The 25,841-nt window shown below is 35.1% G+C and overlaps 2 protein-coding genes across 4 annotated transcripts in view; one reads left to right on the top strand and one right to left on the bottom strand.

Annotated features, from left to right (window-relative positions):
* The window catches only part of RSPH14 (radial spoke head 14 homolog), a 108,942-nt gene that overhangs the window by 9,417 nt on the left and 73,684 nt on the right, over positions 1 to 25,841 (top strand). The window lies entirely within an intron of this gene.
* Positions 1,037 to 25,841, bottom strand: part of GNAZ (G protein subunit alpha z) — an 80,621-nt gene continuing 55,816 nt past the window's right edge. For all 3 annotated transcript variants that reach the window (XM_072879904.1, XM_072879906.1, XM_072879905.1), the window contains one exon: positions 1,037 to 3,054. In XM_072879904.1, coding sequence (XP_072736005.1) covers positions 2,710 to 3,054 — 345 coding nt within the window. In that variant the 3' untranslated portion in view covers positions 1,037 to 2,709. The remainder of the gene's footprint in view (positions 3,055 to 25,841) is intronic.

The following is a 25,841-nucleotide window of genomic DNA, read 5'->3' as shown; positions in this document are numbered from 1 at the left end:
AAGAAGCAAACAAAGGAATGAAACTAACCAAGCACTATCAAATATTTTCAGCTGGTCTCAGAAATGATTAATGGGGTGACAGGTTCTAAGTCAAATTCTGTTTAAACTCCAGGGATATTATTTATCTAGCATGCTCTAACAAGTAATTTTTATGAATTTATGCTGTTTGTACAAGAGTTGCACCTTTTCTTAATGTACATCCAGACTTTTAAAGATTTCAGTTAGAGGATGTTCTGGAAGAGCCTTGTTATAGTCTGAACAGATGGAATTTTCAAGAAAACTTCAATGAAAAAACATCAATATGACTTATGCTGATAGATCACCTTATATGGGCACTTTTAAATAAAATTTAGATTTTTCTTAAAGCCTAACTTTTCACAAGCATGAGCCAGACAGAATTTCATATTGATTTTGGAGACTTGCTGAGAGCTCAGTAGTGCAACAATGTGAACATATTTTACAGGGTTTTTTCAATCTTTAAATACCAGTTTAGGAGCTCAACTTCAGGCACTACTCAAAAATTTATGTATGTGCTTATATCTAGACTTGTATTTCTAAGCATAGACATCCATGCAAAGTACCTGCTTGTGTAAGACAATATGCAGGTAGGCTTCTTATGTATGTTGCAGATACCATGGAATTTTCTTTCCTGATATTTCCTATAGACCTTGATCTATAACTTCTTTCCTAAAATTGCTACTAACCATCTCCCCCAAAAAAATAACAATAGCATGCATTCAGAATTTGTAAAGATATTAAATGGGAACACATCCCTTAAATCTTACCGAGTTGCTCAAATGTAATTGCTTAAGATTGAAATTGCTGAATGTTGGTGAATAAACTGAGGAAAAAGATCTCGAGCAAATAAACAAAACTCAGCAGTCTGTCATAAAGGAAAGAAAACTTCAAAAACATTATTCAATTAAGTAACTGTCATAACACTAATTAATGAACACACTATAGACACGTTCAGTATCATTTGAATTATTTATTTTTTTTAAGTGGACAATTTAAATGTTGATGTTATTAACCATTTTGCTTTAAATTTCTTAGAGCCCTTGGCTGAGATTTCTTGCACTAATCATAGTACATAGGGGGAACAAAAGTAGAAGGTTATTTTCCAGTGTGCATGTGTGTCTGTGTCTCTGTGTATGTATGTGCTTTACAATTATCAAACATATATTTACACACCAAGTTTACACTGAAGTCTTTAAGAAGTCTTTTCTATGGCAGGGGAAAGAACCAACTGACCAAAGACTTAGGTCTATATGATCCATTTGAGATTTTCCAGTATAGTCCCACAGAGCTTCTTATGCATTCAAACTTTTGCCGGAATGTTACTCCATCCCGTAGTGTTTCTTTATGAGATGAAACCTGGAGCTGAGGAATGCATCTCTTCAGTTTCCTTAACTTCACTAAACTGTAAATAATTTAAATTATTAAATTGAAATATCAAGACATTTAGTTATTGTTCATATCGCTCATCTTTAACCTTCTAATAATACATCACATTTTTAAAGTAATTTAAAAACCAACAAAAAAAGACTTTGGAGGCTATATACTACACAATCTCCATGGCTCCTGCTTCTTGGGAAATCTGTTACAATATTACAATTCCCAGAATGTATTTGGAGCAGTGGAACAGAATTGTCCGTTGGCAACTTTCACATTCAGCAATCCAGACACTACAACAATAATTTAAAAAATTGCCTTGTGATTTATTTTTTTAATCTGTATTAAAAAAGGAACACTAACCTACTTCTTAAGTATAGTTTGTTTTTTGTGAAACACCACAAGATTTGGCAAAAAAAGATGTAAAAGAAGACTGTTTCGATGTATAAAACTCCTTACCAGTAGAAGAAACACTGACCTTAATTTGGCCTATTCATAGATTCATTTAATGTAGTTTTGCTGCATATTTGAAGCCTTAAAGAGCAGAAAGAGTTGCTAGTCAGTTTGGAAATCACAGAACAGTTGCGCACCAACAATTCCTTTAACAGGCAAGGTGTCCATGATAAACAGTAAAGTAAAGCAGAAGTGTGTACATAGTATATGCTGTGAGTCATGTGCATGTGCATACATGATGTATGTGTATATACTGTTTGGCTGTGTGTACCAATATTGTGGGTGCATGCCCATTCTCTACAACTTTAAGTAGTATTTTGCTTAAACTTTCCTGTTCTGTAGCTTCTGGTTTGAACTAGCTTTTCTCCCCAATGCAACCATTCTGCTCCACACCCTGCAAATGAGTTCATCTGTCACTCACCAGCTTTGTATCTTCATGTCAGTAAAATTTTAGGACAACTGGATGAAGAATTATTTCTTACATAGAACATAACACTCCCACTACAGGAAATGGAATGAAACAAATGGAATAAAAGTGCAGTGACTGTGGTGAAAACATCTCCACAGAGTTAGGCCTCAATCTCTTTTTTTGTTTTTGTTTGGGATTTTTGAGTTGTTGCAGTTTTTTTTTCATTGGGCAGGTTGGTGTGTTTTTTGGAGAGGAGATTTTCACTCTCCAGAACATCTATTTGTGAAAAATGATGTAGTGGGTTAAGGGGGCATAAGAGGAACTGTGTACATACATCAGATTTCCCCTTTTCTCTCCTTGGGCTACTAAGCATTGCCCCATTTTTTTCCACTAGAAGTGGAAGTGGTTAGCCCCTTTTTTATCACTTCAGGAAAACAGGTTAAGCCCAAGGATTCTTAGCAGAGGCCAATATATTTGAGATTGTTCTGAATTATGACATCTGTCACTGCATCAAAGACAAACTGGATGTTACTGGTATCAGTGGCGCAGGTGAAGTGTGAGTAGATCTCCTTGGTCTCCTTGTTGCGATTCAAGTCCTCAAACTGGCGTTGGATGTAGACTGCTGCCTCCTCGTAAGTGTTTTGGCCTTTATATTCAGGAAAGCAGACTGTTAAGGGGATGCGTCGGATTTTTTCTGCCAGCAGATCTTTCTTATTCAAAAAAAGGATGAGGGAAGTGTTGATAAACCAATTGTTGTTGCAGATGGAATCAAAGAGACGCAAACTTTCTGCCATTCGACTCTGTGGGAGAGGAAACAACAGGGTCAACAATAGTGTTTCAGCATAACTCTGGAAAGCACACAAAATACATTATTATGTCTATCAATAAGCAAAATCTGCTTCTAGAAACAAGTTTTGTTTTATTTGGTGACTGTCCGTCTTACCTGACCATGAAATTTCAGGGATCTTAATTCACTTATTTTGATACAATAGATTTCACCAGAGACTACCTCTTCCTTTATTTTTTAAAATATTTGGCAACTATGGAGGAAATTCTAAAACTGAAGATTTAGAAACAATAGGTGTAACTTGGGAAAACATGGTAGTGTTTGAACTTAGGTTAGCACTATAAACAAATTCTTTAGATAAAAGGGATGAGTAATTTTGAAGGATTTCACACTACAGAAACATTCTGCTGTGAAAGTTTTTGAAAAAGACGGAACTGCTACAGCACAATTGTTACACTGCATCATTAGACGTGTAGCTTAGCACACCATACATATTCAGAATTTTTTCCTTGCCTTACTTCTCCCCATTGCATAATGGTAAGCTTGAAAGAATACACAAGAACCACATTCTACTACAGTGGGACAACTTGTATATTTATAGGTGAAAGCTGAGTTTAGCCAGATGTGTTTAACATCTTTCTGCCTGCTGGCCTGAATAGGCAAAATCCATTTATGAACAATTTAGGATGACCACTACAATTACATATTTGGAAATAACAATCTAATGCTGCTATAAACTGAAAGCAGAAAGGTCCGTTACAAATCAACGGCCGTTGAATTTTCCTGGTGTGCTGCTGTTGCGACACAGTTACTCATGATGCAGCTGGAGCTGTCCATGGTACCACGTGCTCTTGAAAGGCTGAGTTTATTGATCGGTTTACACCTATAAATAGGTAGAAACGAATGTAATGTTTTGAATAGAAAATATTCTAGATTATTAAAGTAAATATCACTCAAGTATTGCCAAAAGTAGATGCAGAAAATACCTCAATCAGGCATTTTTGCTAAGGTCAATGTTTTCCAGAATGTTACAACTTAGATCTTTATTGCTGTTAGGTTTCATTGGCACATCAGCATTATCATTATCTGACTAACTTTAGTCAGATATTTGTCTAACATGAAAAATTTTTAAGGCATGCACTCATATTTTCTATTTAAAGGAAAACATCTCTTTTAACCAAGTCGTCCTATTCGTATTGAGAGAATGTTGATAAGCATAGCATTTTACAATTAAGCAACAAGGTTTCACTCCCATCTTTTTCAATACCCAGCAATAATTTTTATTAATAAAACTATTAACGCTTGAATAAGTGGATCTTTATTCTGTCCCAGTTCAGCTGTGTTCATGTACTGCTGAAAGTAGGAAAAAGATATATGACTGAAAATTTAGAATCAGTTTTTTCTGTACAGCAAATGTAGTAGGAAAAAAGTGTAGAAACAAATATTCACAAAACAAGGTACATTTTAAAAAACTGGAAATTATATAGATTCTGAAGATTTCCTAGGCTCTGAGACAGAGGTAACGTAGGCTGAAAATTTGAATTCTTGTAGTGATCTCTGTTTAATTTCTTTAATATTTTTTTATTTTAACTAGAAGAGTCTTTTAGCTGTGTGCCAGTTATCCTCTTCTTGAAAATTAACATCAACTAATTTTTCAACTTGGTGATAATGCTGTTTTCTGTTTTGACCTCCATGGGCCAGTTTCATACCAGATTCCAAAGCCTGAGTTACGCTCTTTCATCATTCCCATCTAATCCTCTTCAGACACTCCAAAACAATTTTTGCAATTTTGAGCATCTTTAAAACCTCAGGACACTGTAAGACATACCTCCTTCTCGTAGACCTGATCCAATGCATAGCTCTTAAAATCATTTCAAGTAGGTAAACCAGTGTGATGTTAATCACAGCATGAAATTCAGTATTCCTACTCACATGTCCAGATGAATTGATTTTGTAAGGGAAACATAAAGCTTTTATCTCTTACCCAAATGACAAGCCTACAGTTAATATTTAGCCTACAGCTAAAATATTAGCTATGGTTCCTTCTCACTTTTTTTTGTTTTAGGCTTTATACTGCTGAAAACATTGTTGTGAGGAATCACGGTTTATTCCTGTTTTATCTTCAACTGTCCTTCCATCTGTTTTGAGATAACACCAAGATTTATTGCACACTGGTCACAAGATGCAAAGAATCCTTGCACAGTCAGCTCTGTAAAGTCTGCTTGCTGATAAACCATGGATAAAATACAAAGATAGCTTTTCATATACAGCAATATAGATTATAATCTTAACTTCCTTAAAAACAATAAACAAGTTAAATATCTATGGAAATTTTTTCCATTCTAAGTTTCCATAAAGAGCTGCCTATATTAAGATGATTATTCTTTAAACTGGTTTCTACAAAAGCTGTAAAAAACCTGTTCAGATCGCTGTTTCATGTATTTGTGGAGTCTGGTTTTTTTAACTCAATACATCTTTCATAATTTTTTTTCCCTTCAGACAAAGTGAATTTGCAATACTGTCCTGCTAAATTAAGAAAATTAATCCTGTATCTCTTACTTTCAGTATTCTCAGATAAAGAGATTGCATAAGACTTAATATAATTTCTTCAGCTTAGTCCATATAGCAAATTTAATTAAGATTAGGCATTATTGATCAGCATAGAGCATGATGGAAGGGAGGGGTATTGTGAATGATGGGCATCATTAATGATACATCAGGATACAGTTCCAAATCCTCCCAGTCTGTTGTCTTTGGTCTCGCTTTGTATCACAGTCACATAGTGGATCGTTTCATAATGCGTACAGATAAGGAATTTAGTGACTTCAGAGGAGTCATCAGAGGAAGAGCAACTTTCTGTTTGTCAACATAGTGACATGCCTTGCCATCTGAAAGTAAGAGCAGCTGATTTGATATTTTTCATTTAAGTAAGAGAAAAATAATACTGAAAATGTCTGGTAAAACTCCTGGAGATTACCGATACCTGATTTCCCAGTGCTTCCAAAAGGTATAATGAATCAATTTATACAGAACTTATATTTTTTCAAAGCAGCATAGGTTCTTGAAGAAAGCCTGGAATGAACTCAAGCCTAACAGTTTTAGTGTGGTCAAAAGTATTTTGGATTGGCCAAAACAGAACACTGTACGGTTCCTCAAGGGATCATATATACCATATGTCATTCCTAACATATTTTTAAACTATTCTTAAAGTCCTTTTCACAGAACCTCTCCGTTCCCACCTGTTGACTGATCTTTCAACAAATAAAAATACATTAATCAAAAGCTACTAATTCATAGATACTGATCAAGATTATTTTCTTCAAGAAGATATTTTAGCTGATTCCTCAAAGCACAGAAGCAGTCTTAACTTTTTTTCACGTAAGACTGTTCGATTGGTGACTGACAGACACATTTCAGCCCATAGGATGTTTTGGTGTGGCCAGTTTTAAAACCTTTATCATGCATCTGCCTATGTCCTGTTATACATGCCCAGATCCTGGCATTAGTTCTGGAAGCTGCTGTTAGACCTATCTGATTCCACAGTGATGCAACTTGTTTTCAGAAATACCTCTTGTAACAAAAAAAAAACAAAAGAAAAGTTCATTTGACTTCTTGCATTTATACCTGATATAAAATACTAGCATTCTTCCCAACTGAAAGAAAAACATACTTGCTTTTTGATGGACTTTTATGCTCTGTATTCTTTTATCATATGTATACAAAGAACATACATTTTGCAAAAGTTCACAATGCTATTTACAGAGTACGTTCATCTATCTGTGTATCTGTTTTGGTTTATTTTCTGCAGATAAAGAGACTGAATAGGGCAGACTGGAAAATAGCTACGTATTTCATCATTCTGTATAAACATATTATGTCGGATATATTGGTCAAGTGCATTTAGAGAATCCACGTTTTCTTTTTTATAATTTAATAACAGAAAGCAGTGAAAATAAGGCATTGGAGATGATACACAGAATTCTTTGTGGAATTATAATGTGTATCAAGTAATATATTCCTTCTACCAAAGACATGTGCCATAGCACACAGTGGCAGTGTTCTTGCAGTGCCAACAGGTACGGTACTTTGGACATTTGCTTACTTTGGATAGTGATTCTATAGCCACTATGACGCTTCAGTAATTTCTAACATTGCCACCTATTCTTCTGCAATAATTTACTCCTTTGTTTTCTTCTAATGTTAACCTGTATGGATTTACTGTTTCAAACAGTATTATCTGCATTTCCCATATAGATTATTCTGCAGGTATTGCACTCCTTTGTATATGCAAAATTTTGTGTTTCTAAAAACCTTATGTTTATATCATCAGTCACCTCAGTGGTCCAGAGTACGTGAACAGAAGGGATTTGGGATATCAAAAAAAGAGTATTTTTTTTTTTACAAGATTATTTGCAAATATGTATGTTCCATTTGTCTAGCTTGCATTCAGAGGGGATGAAAATAATCTAGAGTCTGGGTGTTTTTGTTGTTGTTTGACTGTGAAGTATTGTAGCCAGTTTTCCTGTTTGGAAAGTGGAGGTGAGAGGATGATTTTGGCTTTTAATAGAAGTATCAGTATTTTGGGCCTAATTCTCCTGAAATTTGTATCAGTTGCATCTAGTGCATCTCCCTTGACTTCACTAGAGTCGCTCCCTATTTCAACTGATGAGATGAAGAAAGAAGAATCATTCACTGTTTATTACATGAAAAGTAATATGAAAATATAATTTATTTAAAATTTACTTTTTATTTGTTTTTATTAGAGAATGAAAATACATTTTATTGTTATTACTTCAAAGGAATCTGCAACAGTATTGATCATTATTGTTACACTAAAACAGTATCCTGAAAAAATTACTCCTTAAAAATGCCTAGCTGCTGAAATATAAGCAGACTGTTTTACCTAAGCTTTTCAAATTGCCTTGTATACTTTTGTCATTTTATTTGTGTTACTATTCCTTTTCATTTGCTATGGATTGACTTGGTCAGAATCGCATCCTCTGTTCTCAGAGTTCCATGAAGGCATTGATTTAGTTATTTTAGTGAGTAATTCTGTGTTTACAGATTAAAACCATGGACCTTTGGCAGTTTCTGGTCATTTCAAAAGCTGCAGGAGCACTAGGGCGCACCATGATGGCTGGCACTTGCCACAGCAGCAGTATGTAGCCATGTTGAAATCTAACTCACAAGCCTCTTAAGGCATACTGAAATATAAGCAAAATTATATAGTCCTGATATTTGGGATTTTTTATTTACTTCTTCCCTTGTAATGGTGGGGTCATCTGACTTTTGAGCCTACTTTATATACAGATAGATTTCTAAGTGTAAAAACATGGCTTTAAAAATCTGTTTGAGGGTTTATTTTTTATTTTCACAATGCAAATCCCGACACAACAGATAATCCCCTAAAAACATCATAGGCCTGCTTCTACATAATCATGCTCTTCTTTCCTTCCCTGAATTTGTAGCTGATAATAAAACCATGCAAGAAATTTTTAGCTCAGTTGAAATGCTTTTGCTACTAATTGTCTGGAAAAAAGTGTTTTAGAGCTAATACAGGGTTTTGGCCAACTCTCAGAACATTCATGCCAACAGGTTATTGCATTTTAAGACGTTTGTGTTTATTACTGTATTTTGTAGTGATTCATAATACTATCCCTCTACTACCAGATCCTTAGTTGGAGTCTGTAGTCCAAGGACAAAATCAGAGCATTAAAACCCCTCCATAAATTGTGAAATGTAATGAACACGTACCAGAGGACTGACAGTTTTAAATTAATGTAAACTTGGTGACCTCTTACATGATGTAAAGTAACAATTAGTAAACTGTTGTAGCTAACACCTACGAAATTTCTTCTTCAATGTAGTATCATTACTATAATATTGGTAGGTATTTGAAAGTCATGAAAACCTTAACTAAACTAAATAGAATTTCTTTTATTTAAAATGCAAATAAATTAATCAGAAATAATTTCCAACAAAGATGCAGGCTATATTACACCAGTGCAAGACTATGGTTGCATGGTATAAATGCATGATATACCTTGGGAAATGAACCCCCAAAATCCATTTCATATTTTAACTATAATAGTAAAAGTAGAAAAATGTACCACTGGACAATTAGGAAATGTATCAGAAAGGAAAAACCAAATCTTCAAATAACAGTAAGATGTCATCCATATAATCATGAAAACTTTAGGGAAACAGTCAGCACCTACTTACATACAAAGAACTGAAAACTAATTGAAGTTATTCTGAAAAAATTTTCTATCTGTTAACACAGAGACATGAAACACATAGTGTTCAATCTCACTTGCCACGTGGAATTAAATGACAAACAAGTAAATCCAAACCTAAGAGAAAATAGTATACATGGCAAGACAAGGCCCTTATAAATTTTTAGTGGTGGCTTATGATTTGTGCAGTGTATCAATCACATTTGAAACGGCAATGCATGACATGACTCTCAGTTTTTTATAGCCAGATGACATCTTATTTAAGATTTTCAGATATAATAACAAGTGATACGTCCACAGTTCTAAGATGAAGGCTGACACTGAAACTGAGCCTAAATATAGATGATGTGTTAGGACAGGAGTATATGAGTGGATACAACAGGCTCGTTTCTGGTTTTGTCAATATTGTAAAACTACTGTACATATTATAGGGGAAGTGAACTTGAGAGGGTTATAGCTTATTATAATAAAAAAATAAAATAAATTATTGTACAACTCCCAAAAGAGTTATAAAAATTTTCTATTAACGTGGAGGAAAAATAATGGTAGGAAAAGGCATTATTCTCTGCAGTGTCTTTTCCAGTTCAGGAGTCCTGAGGGGGATAGCTAGCCAGGTGGTTAGAAAAAATGTGCTGCTGTAATTTCATAATTATACACAAGCTGGGGTATAAGCAAGATAATGCCAATGCCTTATCCAGATGGCCTTGTTGGGGGCTAATTGCAAATTCTTCTCTGAGCATGAGAACAAGGAATTGGCTGCTTAAGGGAAAGAACATGCTAAGGAACAGATGGCTGCTTCTGTTCCTCCAATAATTCGCAAACATACAAACATCTCTGGTCATCCTCTGGAACAGTAGAGATGTGCTTAGCAGCAAAGAGTTCCAGAACAACTAAGAGTTTTCAAAAGGGAAGACCCTGTTATCAAGATAGCAAGTAATTAGAAAAATCACTTGGTAAATGGAGACAAATTGGAATGTAGTATCTCCTCACAGCTTTCACATTAAAGCTTTCTGGTCACAGTTGGGAGAGCTTTGAACTTAAAAATGAAAAATTATGAAGAGAGGAACTATCACAAATAAGGGAATTTACTGCCATTTGTACTAAATACCTAAGAACTTAATCTTTCAATTATTATTTCTCTTTCATTGTTATTTTAAAACTGGTAGGCATTAGAGGATTGTGAAAACCTTGACTAAACTACATAAAATTTATCTTGTGTAAACCATAAACAATGATGAATAAAATTGGTGCTGGAATGGTAATGTTCACTTTCCAGAAAAGCTGGAAAATCTTTAAATGTCAGTAAATCTTGGAAGAATCAGTGGAAGCTGTTGCTATTTTCCTGTTGAGGCTTTTCCTTGCAATAGTGGCTGGCGTTTAGCATATGCTGGTAGCTATGAGCTCTTTAATAAAATGGCATGAATCTTTTCTTTCTGTTTCAAATGTGTTGTTTAGAGATCCACAACTTAAGACCTTCTAAGGAAAGCAGGTGAAGCAAAAGTATTTGAAGAAGGGGTGGTGGGGTAAAAAGGTAATTGAATCTGTTGGATGTAAACATTGTTTTTTCCTTAAGGTTACTATACAAAAAAATTGAACCCATTCTGAAATAATGACAGTCTACAAAATAAATCAAAGGAAATACCATTGTCCAAGACAGTCATAGTCAATGCAATTCAGGAATTCAAACTATGTTTGAATAAATGTATAATGGAAGGCAGAGGGAAAGCAGAAGAATTTTTCAGAAAAAAAATACAGATGATGCAGAAAGCAAGAGAGAGCCTGGATAAATATAAAGAGATACTTTTTTCTTGTAAAAAAGCCTAGATTGAGTGCTAGTTGAAAGGTCCTTCCTGTCTAGCAGTTAGGCAGTCCTGTTTCAGTGCTGAATGAGAGACTTGATTTAAAAAGAAAAAGACTATTGTATGATTCATCTTTTGTTCAAAGAAAGAAGACTCCTATAAGAACGCATAGGATCAGGTGGCTGTGGGTCTAAATGGGGAAAGATGATAATTTCATGAGTTACCAAAAATAATTGCTTTAATCTAAAAATCAAAAAGAAGAAACTAACTATCTGTTGCAGAGAAGTAAATAGACTTAATCCAATTCACTCTATATATCTCTCAAATAAAGACATTTAGAACCTCACTGAGGTAGGATTAAACTGGGATAAAACACTCTACCTGTGTTGTCCTGTATGTACCTGTTTCTAGCCTTGGCATCTCCCAGAAGGGACAGGATAACCAACAGGGGTTTGACTAGACAGAATTGTTTTGCCTTTCCAAACCCTTTGGGATCCCAGAGTTTTCCAGGAAAATGTTAGGAATTCTAAAATGTCAAAATTAGAAAGGGGGACATAGAAGGGTAAGTCCCATTGTGAATTCATTAAGAAGTGTTCTGAAGTCACTTAGCAGCTTAACTTATTCTACAAGCAGACAAACTCATTATCCCATCACCAAAGTAGTATGTTACATTGGTCTAAAACCACTGCAGGAATTCCTGACCAGTTGCATGGTAAACAAAACAGGAAGGAGGTCACAATAACTAGAAGCAGCTATGCCAATATAGCACCTATCATATGCATATATACATACACATGCCGTCTATTTGTGTCCTTCCTACCAAAATTCCTTTCAGTGTCCTGCATATATTAGAGGAATGTGAAGTGGAGAAAGGTGCGAAACTAACATAGCATGTTATGTATTATGCCACTGCAATAAAGGGAAATTAAAAGGGATTATAAAAGAAGGTTTTATATTAGAGGAACCTTGAATCTCTACCATGAAATGAGCATATAGAAGAGCATATAGAAGGCTGAGAAACATGGATGTTATGAAGTGGAGCCCTGAAGAAATCTTGTGTGGTTTTGGATAGGAAGATACACATTTGTATGGTGAGGGCAAAAAAAATGTATTAAGCATGAAACAAGCTTGCTTCCAGTTTTTTAAAACAGATTCATCCTCAATCAGGAGGAAAAATTATACTAGCAAACAAAATTTGTAAACTACCAAATTAATTCCTCATTATTTTAGTGTCCTGTAATTGTTTATACTTACAGTTTGTACATGAAAATGTAGAACAGGTAGAGGAGGCAGTAGTCAATATTTGATACCTCTTTTTCAGAGAAGGGAAAATAAACCTGACAAAGCGGTACTGCAGCATACTGTCTGCCTTGATTATTTCCTGTGGAGTATTACTACTGTCTTTACAGAGAATTCTGCAGATGATAACTGAATCTGGCAGTATGAACGAGAATTACATAGGGACCTTTAGTCTTGGCTATTGTATAGGATAACAATGAAAGCACTATGAATATTTTATCATGTATCATCTCTGTGACTGGAAAAGAATTGTAGTGTTACTGAGGCTTACTGTGGACTAGACTAGACTAGACAAAGCAGATTTAATTGGGAGTATTACTTTAACAGAGTCGTGAACGTTTGTCTTTGAAAATTGATCCCTGCAACTTTTAGGTGTGCACTGAAACAGCAAGTCACGACTGTAGGAGTACATGGTAAGTTAAGCATTGTTATGTAGTAGTTATATGGGTGCCAATGACAGACTGGGGTAAACCACTCTTTAATACTATCAAAACTGTTTTATATTCCTAGATCAGGAACAATACAGATTTGTTAATCCTAGTAAGTACAGTATGACACCAAGCTATGATTATACTAAGGAGAGTGCCTGAGCTGAGAAGGAAGTTTGATTAAATTTCCTGACAGGATGATTAGATTTTGAGCCAGGAGATTTCAAAGCAAAGGAACAGGACAACAGATGCTTCTGCTAGGACTTACAAACTAAAGGGAACCTAAAGAAAGGATATTTAGAAAACTCTTGGAAGAACAGAGGAAAAGGTTACTGAGCCCAAGGATCAGAAAGGGTGGGGAACTTCATCATTTAATAGAAATGCTAGAAGATCCAGATAAAGGCTACTCCAGTATGTCTGGCCAAGGTATTAAAGGCTGTTCCACAACATGGAAGGGGGAAGAATGAAAGTGGAGAAATACATGTAGATTGAGTTATTTCCTGGGACTAGCCAAACATCTCTTCTAAGCAAGGTGAAGTACAGGAAAATTATATTTAGAAGTCATAAAATGTGCATGTGATAGGTGCTATATTTAGCACTTCTCACAATTACAAGTCCAGAGGAAAGTTCTAGAAAAAGGTATGCTCAGGAGAATAGAAATATGGGGCAGTCAATATTGGTCCTGTGCCTGATAGAACAGCAACACAAGCCAACATTTCTGGGAAGGAGTAATAAGGATAGATTAGCAAAAAAAATGCTACTGGAGCTGACACAGGCCAAAATAAATTTAAAGTCACAACGGGCCAACATATTAAAACCTACACATTACATAGATAGTGTCCAGCCAGGGCAGCGCTGCTAGGGCTGCAGTAAAAGTACACAAGTTAAATGGTATCATGGAATATACCTCTTCTCACAGGCCTCCATTTAATCATTAAAGTGGGCAGGTAGCTTGCTTTTTCTCCTTAAAGGAAAGCTGGCTATGTTTCAGTTGCTCAACAAACAACTGGTAACACTCTCCTTTTAGCGCCTCAAAGGTCAACAAAGCTTTGTGCTACATAAGCCTCTTGACATAACAGTTATGAGAGCTTGCACTGTGCTTCTCTGTGTATTATTTTGGGGGGCAAGCAGTTTTAAGAGGGCAAACATGCCGTAAAAGGAATGTAAGAATAAATCTTCAGTGTCTTTGACAGTGCCAGAAAATTAAGATTTCCCAAGTACAAATTAAGATAGTTCTTAACTTAGTTCTAAGAAGCAAATTAGCAGCATATAATACCAATGCTTGCTTTGGGGGAGTGAGGTTTTTTAAGCATTGTACAGTATTCCAAGCAAACTGCATATTTCTGGAGTTTAGAAAAAAATCTAGTATAAAACATTTTCTTGTTAAAATCATATTGATTTACAATCTCACAGTTCTTGAAAATATATCCAAAGTAGCTTGAACATCCATACTTTAATTGTAAATATCTGGATGTTTTATCCTTAGATTGAGTTATATATATGGTAATAGAGGCCAGCTTTTTTATTCCTGGTAACATATTTCAATTTATTTCAATGCTTACTCATTGTTTTCAAGTGGGGTGGTTTTTTTGGTTTTGTTTTCTTTCAAGCCTTTAGATTATTTGCTTAGCTCAAGGGCAAAAGGAGCATTTCAAGTACATATTCGACATAGCTGAAATGTTGCATAGTTTTACACATAACGTGGTCCAGGACTTTAGCTATCCTCATGTGAGACCTTTAAGCTTAATATCAGCCTTCTGTGTCTAGGCAATAAGTAACTTAACGCTGCACTGACCTACAAGGAGAGGCTTAGGGAACTGGGCTTGTTTGAGCTGGCAAAGGGGAGGCTAAAGGGTTATCTAATGACAGCCTACAATTACTTGAAGCATAGTTACAAAGATGATGATGCTAAACTCTTCCCAGCAGTATCAGATAAAAGAGTAAGCAGCAATGAACACTAATTGCAGCTTGGGAGGTTCAGATGTCAGGAAAAAAATTTTGCTGGAAGACTAGCACAGCACTGGAACAATTTGCCTAGAAATTTTGTGAAAACTCCATTCATAGAGGTTTTCCTCACTCAACTAGATAAAGCCATAGCTGGCCTGATTTACTGTTGGCAGTAGTCCAGCTTCAGCTGGGACGACAGGATAAGTGACCTTCAGAGATCCCATCCTGCCTACATTTCTATAATTCCATGAATTGTAAAAACATGTTTGTAGTCGAATCCATAAATGAGAATTCAATTTTATGCATGCAGTTCTGAGCAGATCTCAAACTTTTCATCCCAAAGAGGCGAATTCAAGCATAAGGGCTATCCTTTTGATGGAAAGAATTATACTACACTGTCACTATCCTGTTGGTGAGGCAGGATGAAAAGGAAACGGTCAAAGAGTGGAGTTGTGGCCTTTGTAGAATACCCATTTTTTATTGTTTTCTGTTCTTTCAAGCTCTCAGGACCTTAGAGTAGCCCCATAGCTATTAAAATACTCCAGAAATCTGTATGAGAACTGTATGAGAATATGCAAGTAAAAAGAAAAATGTTTATTCACTGTTGCAGACTATCGACTAACTTACCTTTTGTCGTTTATGCATAACACAAGCTCTGGCTGATAGATTATTTGTAAAGAAACAATGCTTTTCATTGCACCTTCTTTGAAATGTGCATTTTTCTAATACATCAGGGGGTGGGGAAGGGTGTTAGCAGGGTGAATATTGGTTCCTGTCACCCAGACAATTGTTTGCCTTAATTGAAGTGAAACAATATATTGCACACATAAGAGAATTATTTTTTTTTAAATGAAAGAACTCAATTTCTTTTTGCCACTAGTACCCTACTAGAATGCGCTAGTAAGCTTAATAATTTTGTGTAACAGAATAATGGCAGTGGGACAGATTGCAAAATACGGTGCCTGTGAATGCCATTTCTCTGGATACAAAACATTTGAAATCTGAAACATCAGTAACAAGAGTCCAACCTGATAAACTATGATAAAAAGAAAAGAGGACTTCTCAAGTAAGGAGGTTTTCATTTCGACACAATCAAGCCCAGCTTTAAAAGAGGACTCTCTGGATATTCATGAAAGCTAATAGATATAAGTAAGATGAAGGATCATTTGTAACAGTTAGTAGAATTAGAAAACAGAGAGAAAACCAGGAAGAATTATCACAAGTATGGAATGACTATCATATGAAAAAAAATTAAATAAACTAGTTCTCTTCAGCGTGGGAAAAAAAATAGCTGAGCGAGAACACAGTAGAGCTCATAAAATCATGAATGGTATGTAAATGGTAAATAGTGAATGATTTTTGTACTACTTCTTACAACACAAGAAGAAACATCAAATTCAGTTATCTGACAGCAGACAAGTATTCCTTCCATGCAGTGCATAATTAAATGTAGAACTCTGTCATAAGGTGATAGAGAATAATAATAGTAAACGTCATAAAAGTGTAATTGGGTTCAAAAAGCAATTAAATTAAAAGGGCACTTAAACAGAAAGATGTTGATGCAGCCCTTGGTTCACTTATCTGGTAGGGTATATTGCAGGAAGTATCAGTGTATGCTTGATCTGTTCCCATATTCTTTCCTAAATGTCCACTGTTGCCCACAGTTGGACACAGACTACTGCAGATATTTGCTGTGACATGGTACAACTGTTTTGTATGTTATGGCTGTCAGAACAGCTCATCCTTTTTGTGAAATCAGCTGTTTCATTCCCTGTTGGTGAAAACTTCTCCTTTACATAACACACGTAAAATTGCTACAGTTCCTAGGCAATTTTGCCTTTCCAATTAGTCTTGTCCACTTTACAAAAAAATAAAAAAAAGAGTTTGTTTTACAAACTTCACCATCATTTGAAGCAGTGAGTGTTTCTCACCAAAAAGGTAAGCAAAGGGTCTTGGAACTAGAAGTACTGACCTCTAGTAATTTGCATTGTCCGACACTGGAATGTACAAATGACAGGAGGATAATGATATTTTCTCTTAGATCCAGAAAAAAAAAGAAAGAAAGAATGAAAGAAAGAAAACTGGCCCATGTTGATGCTGAACCAGTTTTCACCAGAAAAAGTTGGCCACTAGTTTCATTCTTCAGTAGTATCCGAACAATAAAAACAGCCTATTATACGATAAAAAGGTAAATACCACTTTATACAGAGAAATTCACTGCGGGGGGGGGAAATGAATACCCACAAAACCTGAGACTATTTCTCAGATTGGGCAACATCTGGAGAAGGACACATTTTGCCCTCACAGCGTAAGCAGCTGAAATTCTTGCAGGAGCACTGGCATTTTGTTTTATTGCATCTTTGAAGATATTTTAGGTGGGATGCTTACAGAGTTTGGTGCACCTAAAGCTCTTGTCGGAACAATGGCTATCTTCCCTTTTTATCCCATCTATGTTGCAAGATTAATGTAGCATACTTCAGGAGCAAGTGGTTATTTCAGATCTTTTAGCAGCCTTGCCTATAATTCTAACATAGTTCTTGCCATCGTGCTGGTCTTGAGGTTGCCTCCTACTAACGTAGAAGAAACATAAAGGCTGTAGGGCACATAGGTCAGTGTTGAGAGTCAAGAATGAAAACAGAACAGAGAAGGAAAGCTAAATGAAAAAATGCAAAGCAACATCAAATAGAGGGTCTAAATCTGGGTCTGATCTTGGCCTTTTTTGCGTAAGCTGAGAGGAGTACTGAGGAATACAAAAGCAGCATCTTTAGCAGCATGGAGAAAGAAAGAATCTTGTCTTCACTTTCAATAAATTATTCTGGTTTTAAGCAGTATTACTGGAATTTAGATCAAATCAGTTTCAAGAGATAATTTCCATGAAGTTATTTTAGAGTAATTGGAGAAGAATGAAAGAAATGGTGATGTATTCTGAAAAAATGCTTCTCCCATATTTGCAATGAAACTTCTAGTCTGTTGAGCTGCAGACAAAGAAGTAAAAATGATTTTGTTTGATCAAGACTGAATTTAAAAAAAACAAAACACATTGTGGTGACATGACGTAAATCTCCTTGTTGGTACAAATCACTATTGCTAAAGTTGCTCAGAAGAAAAAAAAAAACCACAACTTTGATGTGGAATTTGTTCAGCCTTTTGGTGGATCATTTCTTCCACTTTGTGTAGACACTGAGAATGATACACACACTTTTTCATCAGACCATTTTTGTCTTTTTTCTGATCTCTACTGCTCCAGTGCTAGGCTCTCCCGGTGTCTCAGACCTTACTTTAAGCAATTTCCACATATGGGTGGGTACTCGCTAAGCAGAGGGTTAGCTACACCACCATCTGAGTTATCTGGCCCTCTCCCTTCTTTTGACACTATTTCATTATATGCTTTACCAAATTCAACTGAAATTAGCAACTAAGTAATCCTATCTACACATCTTCAATTTTTTTTCACCTGGCGAAAGGGAGACATTCACTATTGCTATCTGTCCAAGCAGATTTTGAGCTGTAAAATAGGTGGAAAGACTCCATCAATTAAAGGGAAAGGTTGAATAAGTCCGTTTTGGTTTACAGTTACACTGCTGTAAATTTGGAATATTTCTAATGATGTTACCGGAGCACTGCAAAATTGAAACCATCAGAACATGGCTCTGTATTACACCAACAAGCTACATTATGAATCTTAAGAATCACACTGTTTTCTCCAGGCAAGAAAAGTTACATTTTTTTCATTCACAGTCACCATAATGTATACTATAAGCATATTGGAAAGAAAAATAAAATTTTAAAGAATATTATATCATAATAACAGTTTCTGCAAGAAATGCAAATATCTTTTAAAATTAACTTTTTATGGACATTTAAAACATTACACACACACACCCCATTTTACATAGAAAATTTCTTGCAACAAGTCATCATATCAGAAATGTAAGTTTACAGTAATGTTAGAAGTCCACTAGTCCACTATCTACTGGCTGTTCAACATCTTTCATCTTTCAGTCCCAGTCAGCACAAAAATCTGCAGTAGATTTCTGCTTTTAACTCTGACTTAACATTAAATGCTGAATCAAGGTCAAGATTCATCTTCAGTGTTGTCAGATTTTTCATCACAGTGTATGAAATGAACCTCCCAGGAACTAGTGACCACCACAAAATATAAATATACAGAAATACACAATAAGCCATGAAGAGAGAATGAAACAAAATTAATTATACGTGGCATATATGACTGATATTTCTTAAGATATTTCTAAAAATAATTACAATTTCACTAAGAGCCTGTTTACAGGAACTTACTCTAGAATGTAACACAAAAAGGATCTAAACTGGAAGAACATCAAAATTGCAAACTTAAATGCTCAAGCGTCAAATGCTGAAATCATAGTTGCCTATATAGGCATGCCTATAACGACTATAGAGTGTTACTCATGTAAATCGCACGTTACATGAACACATAGTTTTTTCTTCATTGTACCGTGTCTCATTCATCTTGCAAGGTGGACAATGTCATGTGCTAGTCAATATTTTTCTTTATTGTCACAACTCAATTTATAGACTCATGCCTTACTATAAATTTAACTATTTATGAGCTGCTCAAAAGACAGAATTACCAGTTTCTTCTCAAGCTTATAATTATTGTATCTGAATATTTCATTGGCTATATTTGTTTTCACAGCATGTTGTCAGATCAAGAGGTACTGTTAAAAGCAACTTACAAATAGGGAATTTATAGTCTATACAATGATAAATTATAGTTAGAAGGAACCCAGTAATTCTAGACACCCAACCTAATTTTCTAGAACCTAATTTTTCAGCACATGTATTTATTTTTTTAACAAAGTTTAATAGGTTTTTCAGTCTATCTGGTATAGCTCTGAGTAATCACACCTACTACAAATCAAATCACAGGATCTCAAATTAGGTCCCTCTGAGAAAAGTAAAGAATAATGTGGGACTACCTGTGAAAGTTTTCATTTAAGAAACTGATTTGGAACCAAAAAGGAACATGGACCTATGCCAGGATCTAGTACAGTTATTCAGAGTAGCATTCAGCTGTTTTAGCCATATGAACTTTCTCTGTTTTCCTATAATCCTATGTTCCATTCATTTCACATTTTCCTCCCCCTGCAACAGATGATGGCAGCGTTCCTCCAGTTGACAGTCTTATTTATCACATAAGCCCTCATTAATCATAGAAAAACCATTATATTCATTGAATGAGGCAGAAAATCCATGGAAAAAACCATCATCACTATAAAGCCTGAATTAAAATATACAGAAACAAGATATTCAAAATAAGGTTACACCAACAATATTCTCCCATTTACTAACTTTTGATTATTTGATTTCACCAGATTGCTTAAACCCCACTCCACCTTATCCTCTACCCACACTGCTTCACAATCTGAACTTACTCCCAACCTTCTCACTCTTCCAGTTCTGTTTCCTCCTCAGACTTGTACGTTCCAGATGAGAAACAGTGCTTATATAATTTTATACAGTGCTTATAATTTTGCTTATAAACAGTGCTTATAATTTTGCTTCTCTTCCCAGCTTTCTCATCACTAAACTGGTACAATAAGACTCCTTAGTCATTTTGGTGTGTGCATGTGTATCAGCGTCTGATAAAGGATCTTGGCTGTAGCTACTTCTAAATTGATCCTACTGTACTATTCTAAAATTCCTTCTCTCCTACACTGGGGAAAAGCTCTTGTGGTGCTTTACACTAATCCTAGAATTTGCAGTGCTAGAAGATAAGGCTGTTCCTTTTGTACATCCATTCCCAAATTTTATCATTCATGATATATGTAAATTTTATGTAGCCTGAATTTTTTTTTTCCTAAACTATGGGATTCCATATATGTCTGAGCATACCACATTACTTATTTTTCTTTGCCATCTAATAATTCCAACTGAAATTAATAACTGAGATCAAGAGGGATGTCAGATGCCCCAAGATTGAGTTACACACAGTGAGGGCCTGTTCACAAGGAAGTGTCTCATGGGTCTCTCCTGCTCTCAGGAAACAACAGTGCTGTTAGCTTATTTCAAAAAAATTATCCTGTTGCTTGGATTGTTGCTTGTGGGATCACAAGAGGAATTATGGTCACATCATAGGAAGTGCTGGTAGAGTAATGACAATTTGGGTAACAAACAGAATAGAGGAATAGGGGAGAAAAAAAGGAAGCTGTTTGAGCATCTGATCTTTTCTGTTATTACAGAATTACAAGTCATACTAACTTTTTTTTTTTTTTTTTTTTAAGTCTTACTCCCTGCTAATAACAATGCAGTAGTCCCAGCAGCCTGCGTGATGTCTTTTCCAACAAATCAACTTTTAGTGTTGTCTCTGTAAAATAACTGCTGTCTGGTTGGTGAGTTCTTAATGGATCGTAGATTGAATCAAGAAAGAGACATTCTGAGAATGAGTTATACCAGAGGAAAGAAGAGAAAAACTAACAAAGTTATTAGCTTTTGCAATCCTGAAGGGACTTCATTTATTTGCATGGCTGCTTATCACCTGTCCATTTCTTTGATTTATTAAAGAAATGTAGAATGATTTTCTATTCAATCCATTAAAAGGGAGAAGGTTATATTTTGGTTTTGGTTTGTGTACAGCTTCTCTATTTTCAACTTGGTGATTATACATTAGGTCAGAAATACTGTAATTAATTTTGTACCTGATTATAACAGAGAATAATTTTGGTCCAGTGAGTCCTGAACTTAGCCTAAGCACAGAGTGAGAACTCAAGATGTCTTCTCTTCCAACCTCTGTTTTCCATTGCATTCATTTTAAGTTCCTCTTCAGGTTTCCATGGAAATAGCAGAGAATTGTGCTTATATTCTTGGCATTAAAATATTCATAAAAAGAGATAAGGAGATGGTTTATATGGCAGATGCTGTATTGCTGAAGCAGGCAGTCAGAAAGTAAGCTCCTTGTATGTAAATGATCATATACATAAGTGAATGTATTCTTCACAGGGAGAGGAGGAGGAATAGGTAGTATAAATCTGACCTGCAGAGAAACCAGGAATTTCTATCTGAAATGCAAGACTTCCCAGAACAATGCAGAATAAAATGCTGCTAAGATTTTACCATTAGAAGTTGAAATCTTTCTCAAGGGAACAGAAGATTATTTAAACTTGCTACAGAGGCACATGTTGTACTAATGATTGCATATTTTAACTAAAATGTCTTCTCTAATGAAAAATTGTATGTTTCTTGAAACAGAAATTCTCGGGTTGCTGTCAACAGCCAATATATTAAAGTCTTTAAACCCAAAGTAAAATCTGTCTTCTTCATAGAGAAAATCATTTTGAGCAGACCCATGAAAATCACATTAACAGCATTTCAGATTTTCCAATTTAAAATGGGCAAGTAACAATTAATTGCATTTATTTAAAAACAGACAGAAGCAGACTTTTATTAAAAATGTACGTCTAGTTGTCCTAGTAGTTGTACTGTATGTGCTAGAAGGGCAGTGAACTATATACTGAATATAGGACTGATTCCCCTCTGAAATCTAAACACATTAACTACTCATCATAGATGCAAGCCCACATTTACACACCAGGACCAAAAGTAAACTGTGGGCCATACCAGAAGGATGTCTTTACTATCTCTGAATGCAGGAGTCACGCACTTACCTTTCTTCATTATGGATGTAGTAGGTTGGATGAGTCTGCCATTCATCCTATATGCCCTTGCAGTGGCATTACACAAGTCACATGAAAAGTCTGCCTTAAGCCTTTCCTGTGTGATTTCCAGCATTGTCTGCCACAAGGCCAGATGAGATTTATGGCAGGAGTCTGAGCACATACAGCTGGACTAAAGAGATTTCAATCTGCTTACAGGCAAGGGCTCTTAAATACAGTGTAGACTGTCATTATTATCACTTCTTGGCAGTCCTGCCTCTCTTAGCACCTAATGGAATCTTCCAAGACATCATCTATTCTCTTAGAAGTGGAAAAAAATATACTACAATTTTGAGCCTCAGGTCTTGCTGTAATGCTATGTGTGTGTAAATAATTGTTGAAATGGGCAGGTATTGCAAATATAACTGTATGGCACTTACTAAAATTATCTGATATTTTTTTATAAGTACAATAACCTATATCACCAAATGCAGTTAAAAATCCTTGATGAATACAGTATTAACAGTAAAGAAAGTTTAGTGCATAAATCCATGCAATGTCAATCATGTCAGCACACCTACTTTAGAATTCCCCACATTCAGAACTGTATCTTGAAACTCAAACTGCTTCTATATCTAGTAGTTTTATAGATATATATACACACACATGTACACACACACAAATAAAAGTTTATTTTGTTATGTATTGAAATGGAACTTCAGCAGTAACTAGTTTGGCAGTGGATGGAGAAAATGGAAGAGAAGAACTTAGATAAAAACTAAAGGAAGCCATTTTCTTTGGCTGTAATATTCAGGGAACAGTATATTAAATGTCATTTAGACACAAAAAAGCATAAATTTTTGAAGGTGATAATACAACTAAGTAGAAGATGATAAAACTTAGTAGATTTGTAGTGGTGCTAAGGATAGTCTAGATTACTTTTAAAAACCTTTTTTTTTTCCCATTTGTGTGTTGATTTTTTTTTCAATAATGTAGTTATTTATCCAGTTGAATTGAAGTATGATATGAGGATAGAAATTCACTTTGCTTTCTTATTTCTGCATTAGTTATAAGGGTCTGATGAAATTTACATATAAATTTGATTTGCTTTACAGAATGTTGAAAGAACAAATATAAAGTCAAAACTGCTTTTTTTCTAACCAACACCCTTTTTTTGTCCTCCTTCTACGATATACTTATTTCTGACTTTCTTGGTTTATTAGCATTACTTAATACAGCGTTCTACACTGGCACAGATGCAACCCTAATGTGACTCAGGAAGCAGTTGGGCAATCACAACACTTACTCTGTATCTAAGTTCATTCACCATCTTCCAAAGAGCCAATGAACAAGGAACACATATATAGGTGGATATACACGTATATGCATTTATATATCTATTTACTCACTTTATGACAAGTTTCCATATGCATTTTCACATTCAAACACTATTCTTTCTGCTTAACTTCTGCCCATGGATTTAATAAATATTTATATTCATTTCAGATACTATTATCAGAAAACCAGGTCTTAAAATAATTACACAACAAATCATTCACACATTCTGGAGGATAGCAACTACAGCTCTGTTTTTCCATTGACTAATATAAGCCTATTCTATTCAAACTAACAATGAGCATATTTATTATTTTGGCAAGGTTTTTGTCTTCTAAAGCTGCACCATTGTAACTTCACCAGCCCAGTTCTACACATCTCTAAAAACTTCAAATGAAAATAACTTTTAAAACTGCTCACAGATGAGATAACATCAACAAGTAAGCACCTGAGCTGGAAATCAAGCACTGTCACCAGCACAGAATGGATCAGATCTATTATTATGCAGACCAATTTGGATTAAAAAAAAGGGATAAACCTATTGAAACGCGCCCACTTCAGAATAAATGCAAGCAGAACATGGGAGAGCATACAAAGAATCACACCTCTTTTTCCACCCAAAGAAAATATTTGAAAGCGTCCATCCTGATTTGAAAATACATTCTTGATTACTTTGTCTTTATTAGACATTTGCTATTGGGAATTAATATGACAGTCATCTGATCCAGTGCACAAATCACCGAGTTTTATATCTTGTTTCTGACCTAGGTTTTTTTTTTCAAACCAATTTTAATTTGCCTGCTAGCCTTTCTGCTAATCATAAGGAGGAAACAGCAATACTAGCTTCCCACTTCAGTCCCTTGTAGATTATATCCCCTGCAAACCCAAACCTGATCACAGTGCACCAACATTTTATCTATACTATAGCATCAATGTAATACTGTTCAACATAAAATACAGTAGGGAAGCAATGTATGTTTTGGCCTCTCAGAACTGCAGTGCTGATATAATAATGATCTGTTCTGTGCAACAGTCAAAAACTATTGACAAGGAATTTACACTGAATCCCAAGTCTGTCACCATGCCTTCCTTTTTAATGTTGTCTCATGAAAATTTGAAACATGGCTTTTTTTTACATCTGTATTTGATATAACAGTATTAGGCAACTTCAAATTACAGCTATAGTTGGCAACTTGCTTCTTATACTTTACAGTTGTTGTGACTATATGTAGATAAACATATATATGTATATCTGCAGCAGCATAACTTATTTTTATTCCTATCCAGAGTGTTATGATGAATTGGTATGGTGCATTTATCGTATGTCTTACAAGTATAAAGCCTGGAATTCTTCACAAAGTTTTCCAAGAATATTCATTTTTTCATTTTTTTTAAGACCTCAGATAGGCAGTTTTGAAAATCCAGTTTAAACTAGCAATAATCAGAAACTACAATTTATGTCACTACCTTTTGCCATGTACGTTATTTAAAAATTCTTCTTGTTCAGAAAGTAAAGGAAGTGCCTTGGGCACATGCCAGAATTTATCTAGGTATCATGGTAGACTCCACAGTAAAGGTTTATAATATGTGTCTATTTGATGCTACTCAGCTTTAAAAGCTTCTAGAAAAGCACTGACACTCCTTGTGATCCTTGATTCCAGAGAAATGGTTACAAGAAAGCTTATAATCAGTCTGTCTCCAGAGATAGCAGTGGTACCACAACATCCCTGCATATTTCATTTAAAAAAAAAAAGCTCCTGATTTTTTTCATCTTGTATCTTAGGGAAGACCAGTCATTTCACCAGTGAAATGGACCTCATGGGATGAGCAATGATTTGCACCTAGATTTGAAATACACTTTAGGATAGCAATTTTGCAATCTCTGTTTAGAGAGATTGCAAAACTAAGCTCCAGAGCCACCAGTCAGGATCTGAAGACTGAAATTTTTGTAATGTTTTTTTTGGTTGGTTTTTAAAGTAAGAAGTAAGGGTACTTCTCAAAAAATTGATTTCCTTGAGTGCTCTCTTCACTTATTCACATCAGCATATTTTGTCAATACATTCTTCTATTTGAAATATTTATATTTTGAAGAAGGAATTGAATGATTTGAGTACAGAATGGC

Source organism: Ciconia boyciana, chromosome 15 (assembly GCF_034638445.1).
Source record: "Ciconia boyciana chromosome 15, ASM3463844v1, whole genome shotgun sequence".
Taxonomy (NCBI): domain Eukaryota; kingdom Metazoa; phylum Chordata; class Aves; order Ciconiiformes; family Ciconiidae; genus Ciconia; species Ciconia boyciana.
Note: the sequence above shows the minus strand (reverse complement) of the source record. Positions and strands in the feature narration are given on the sequence as shown.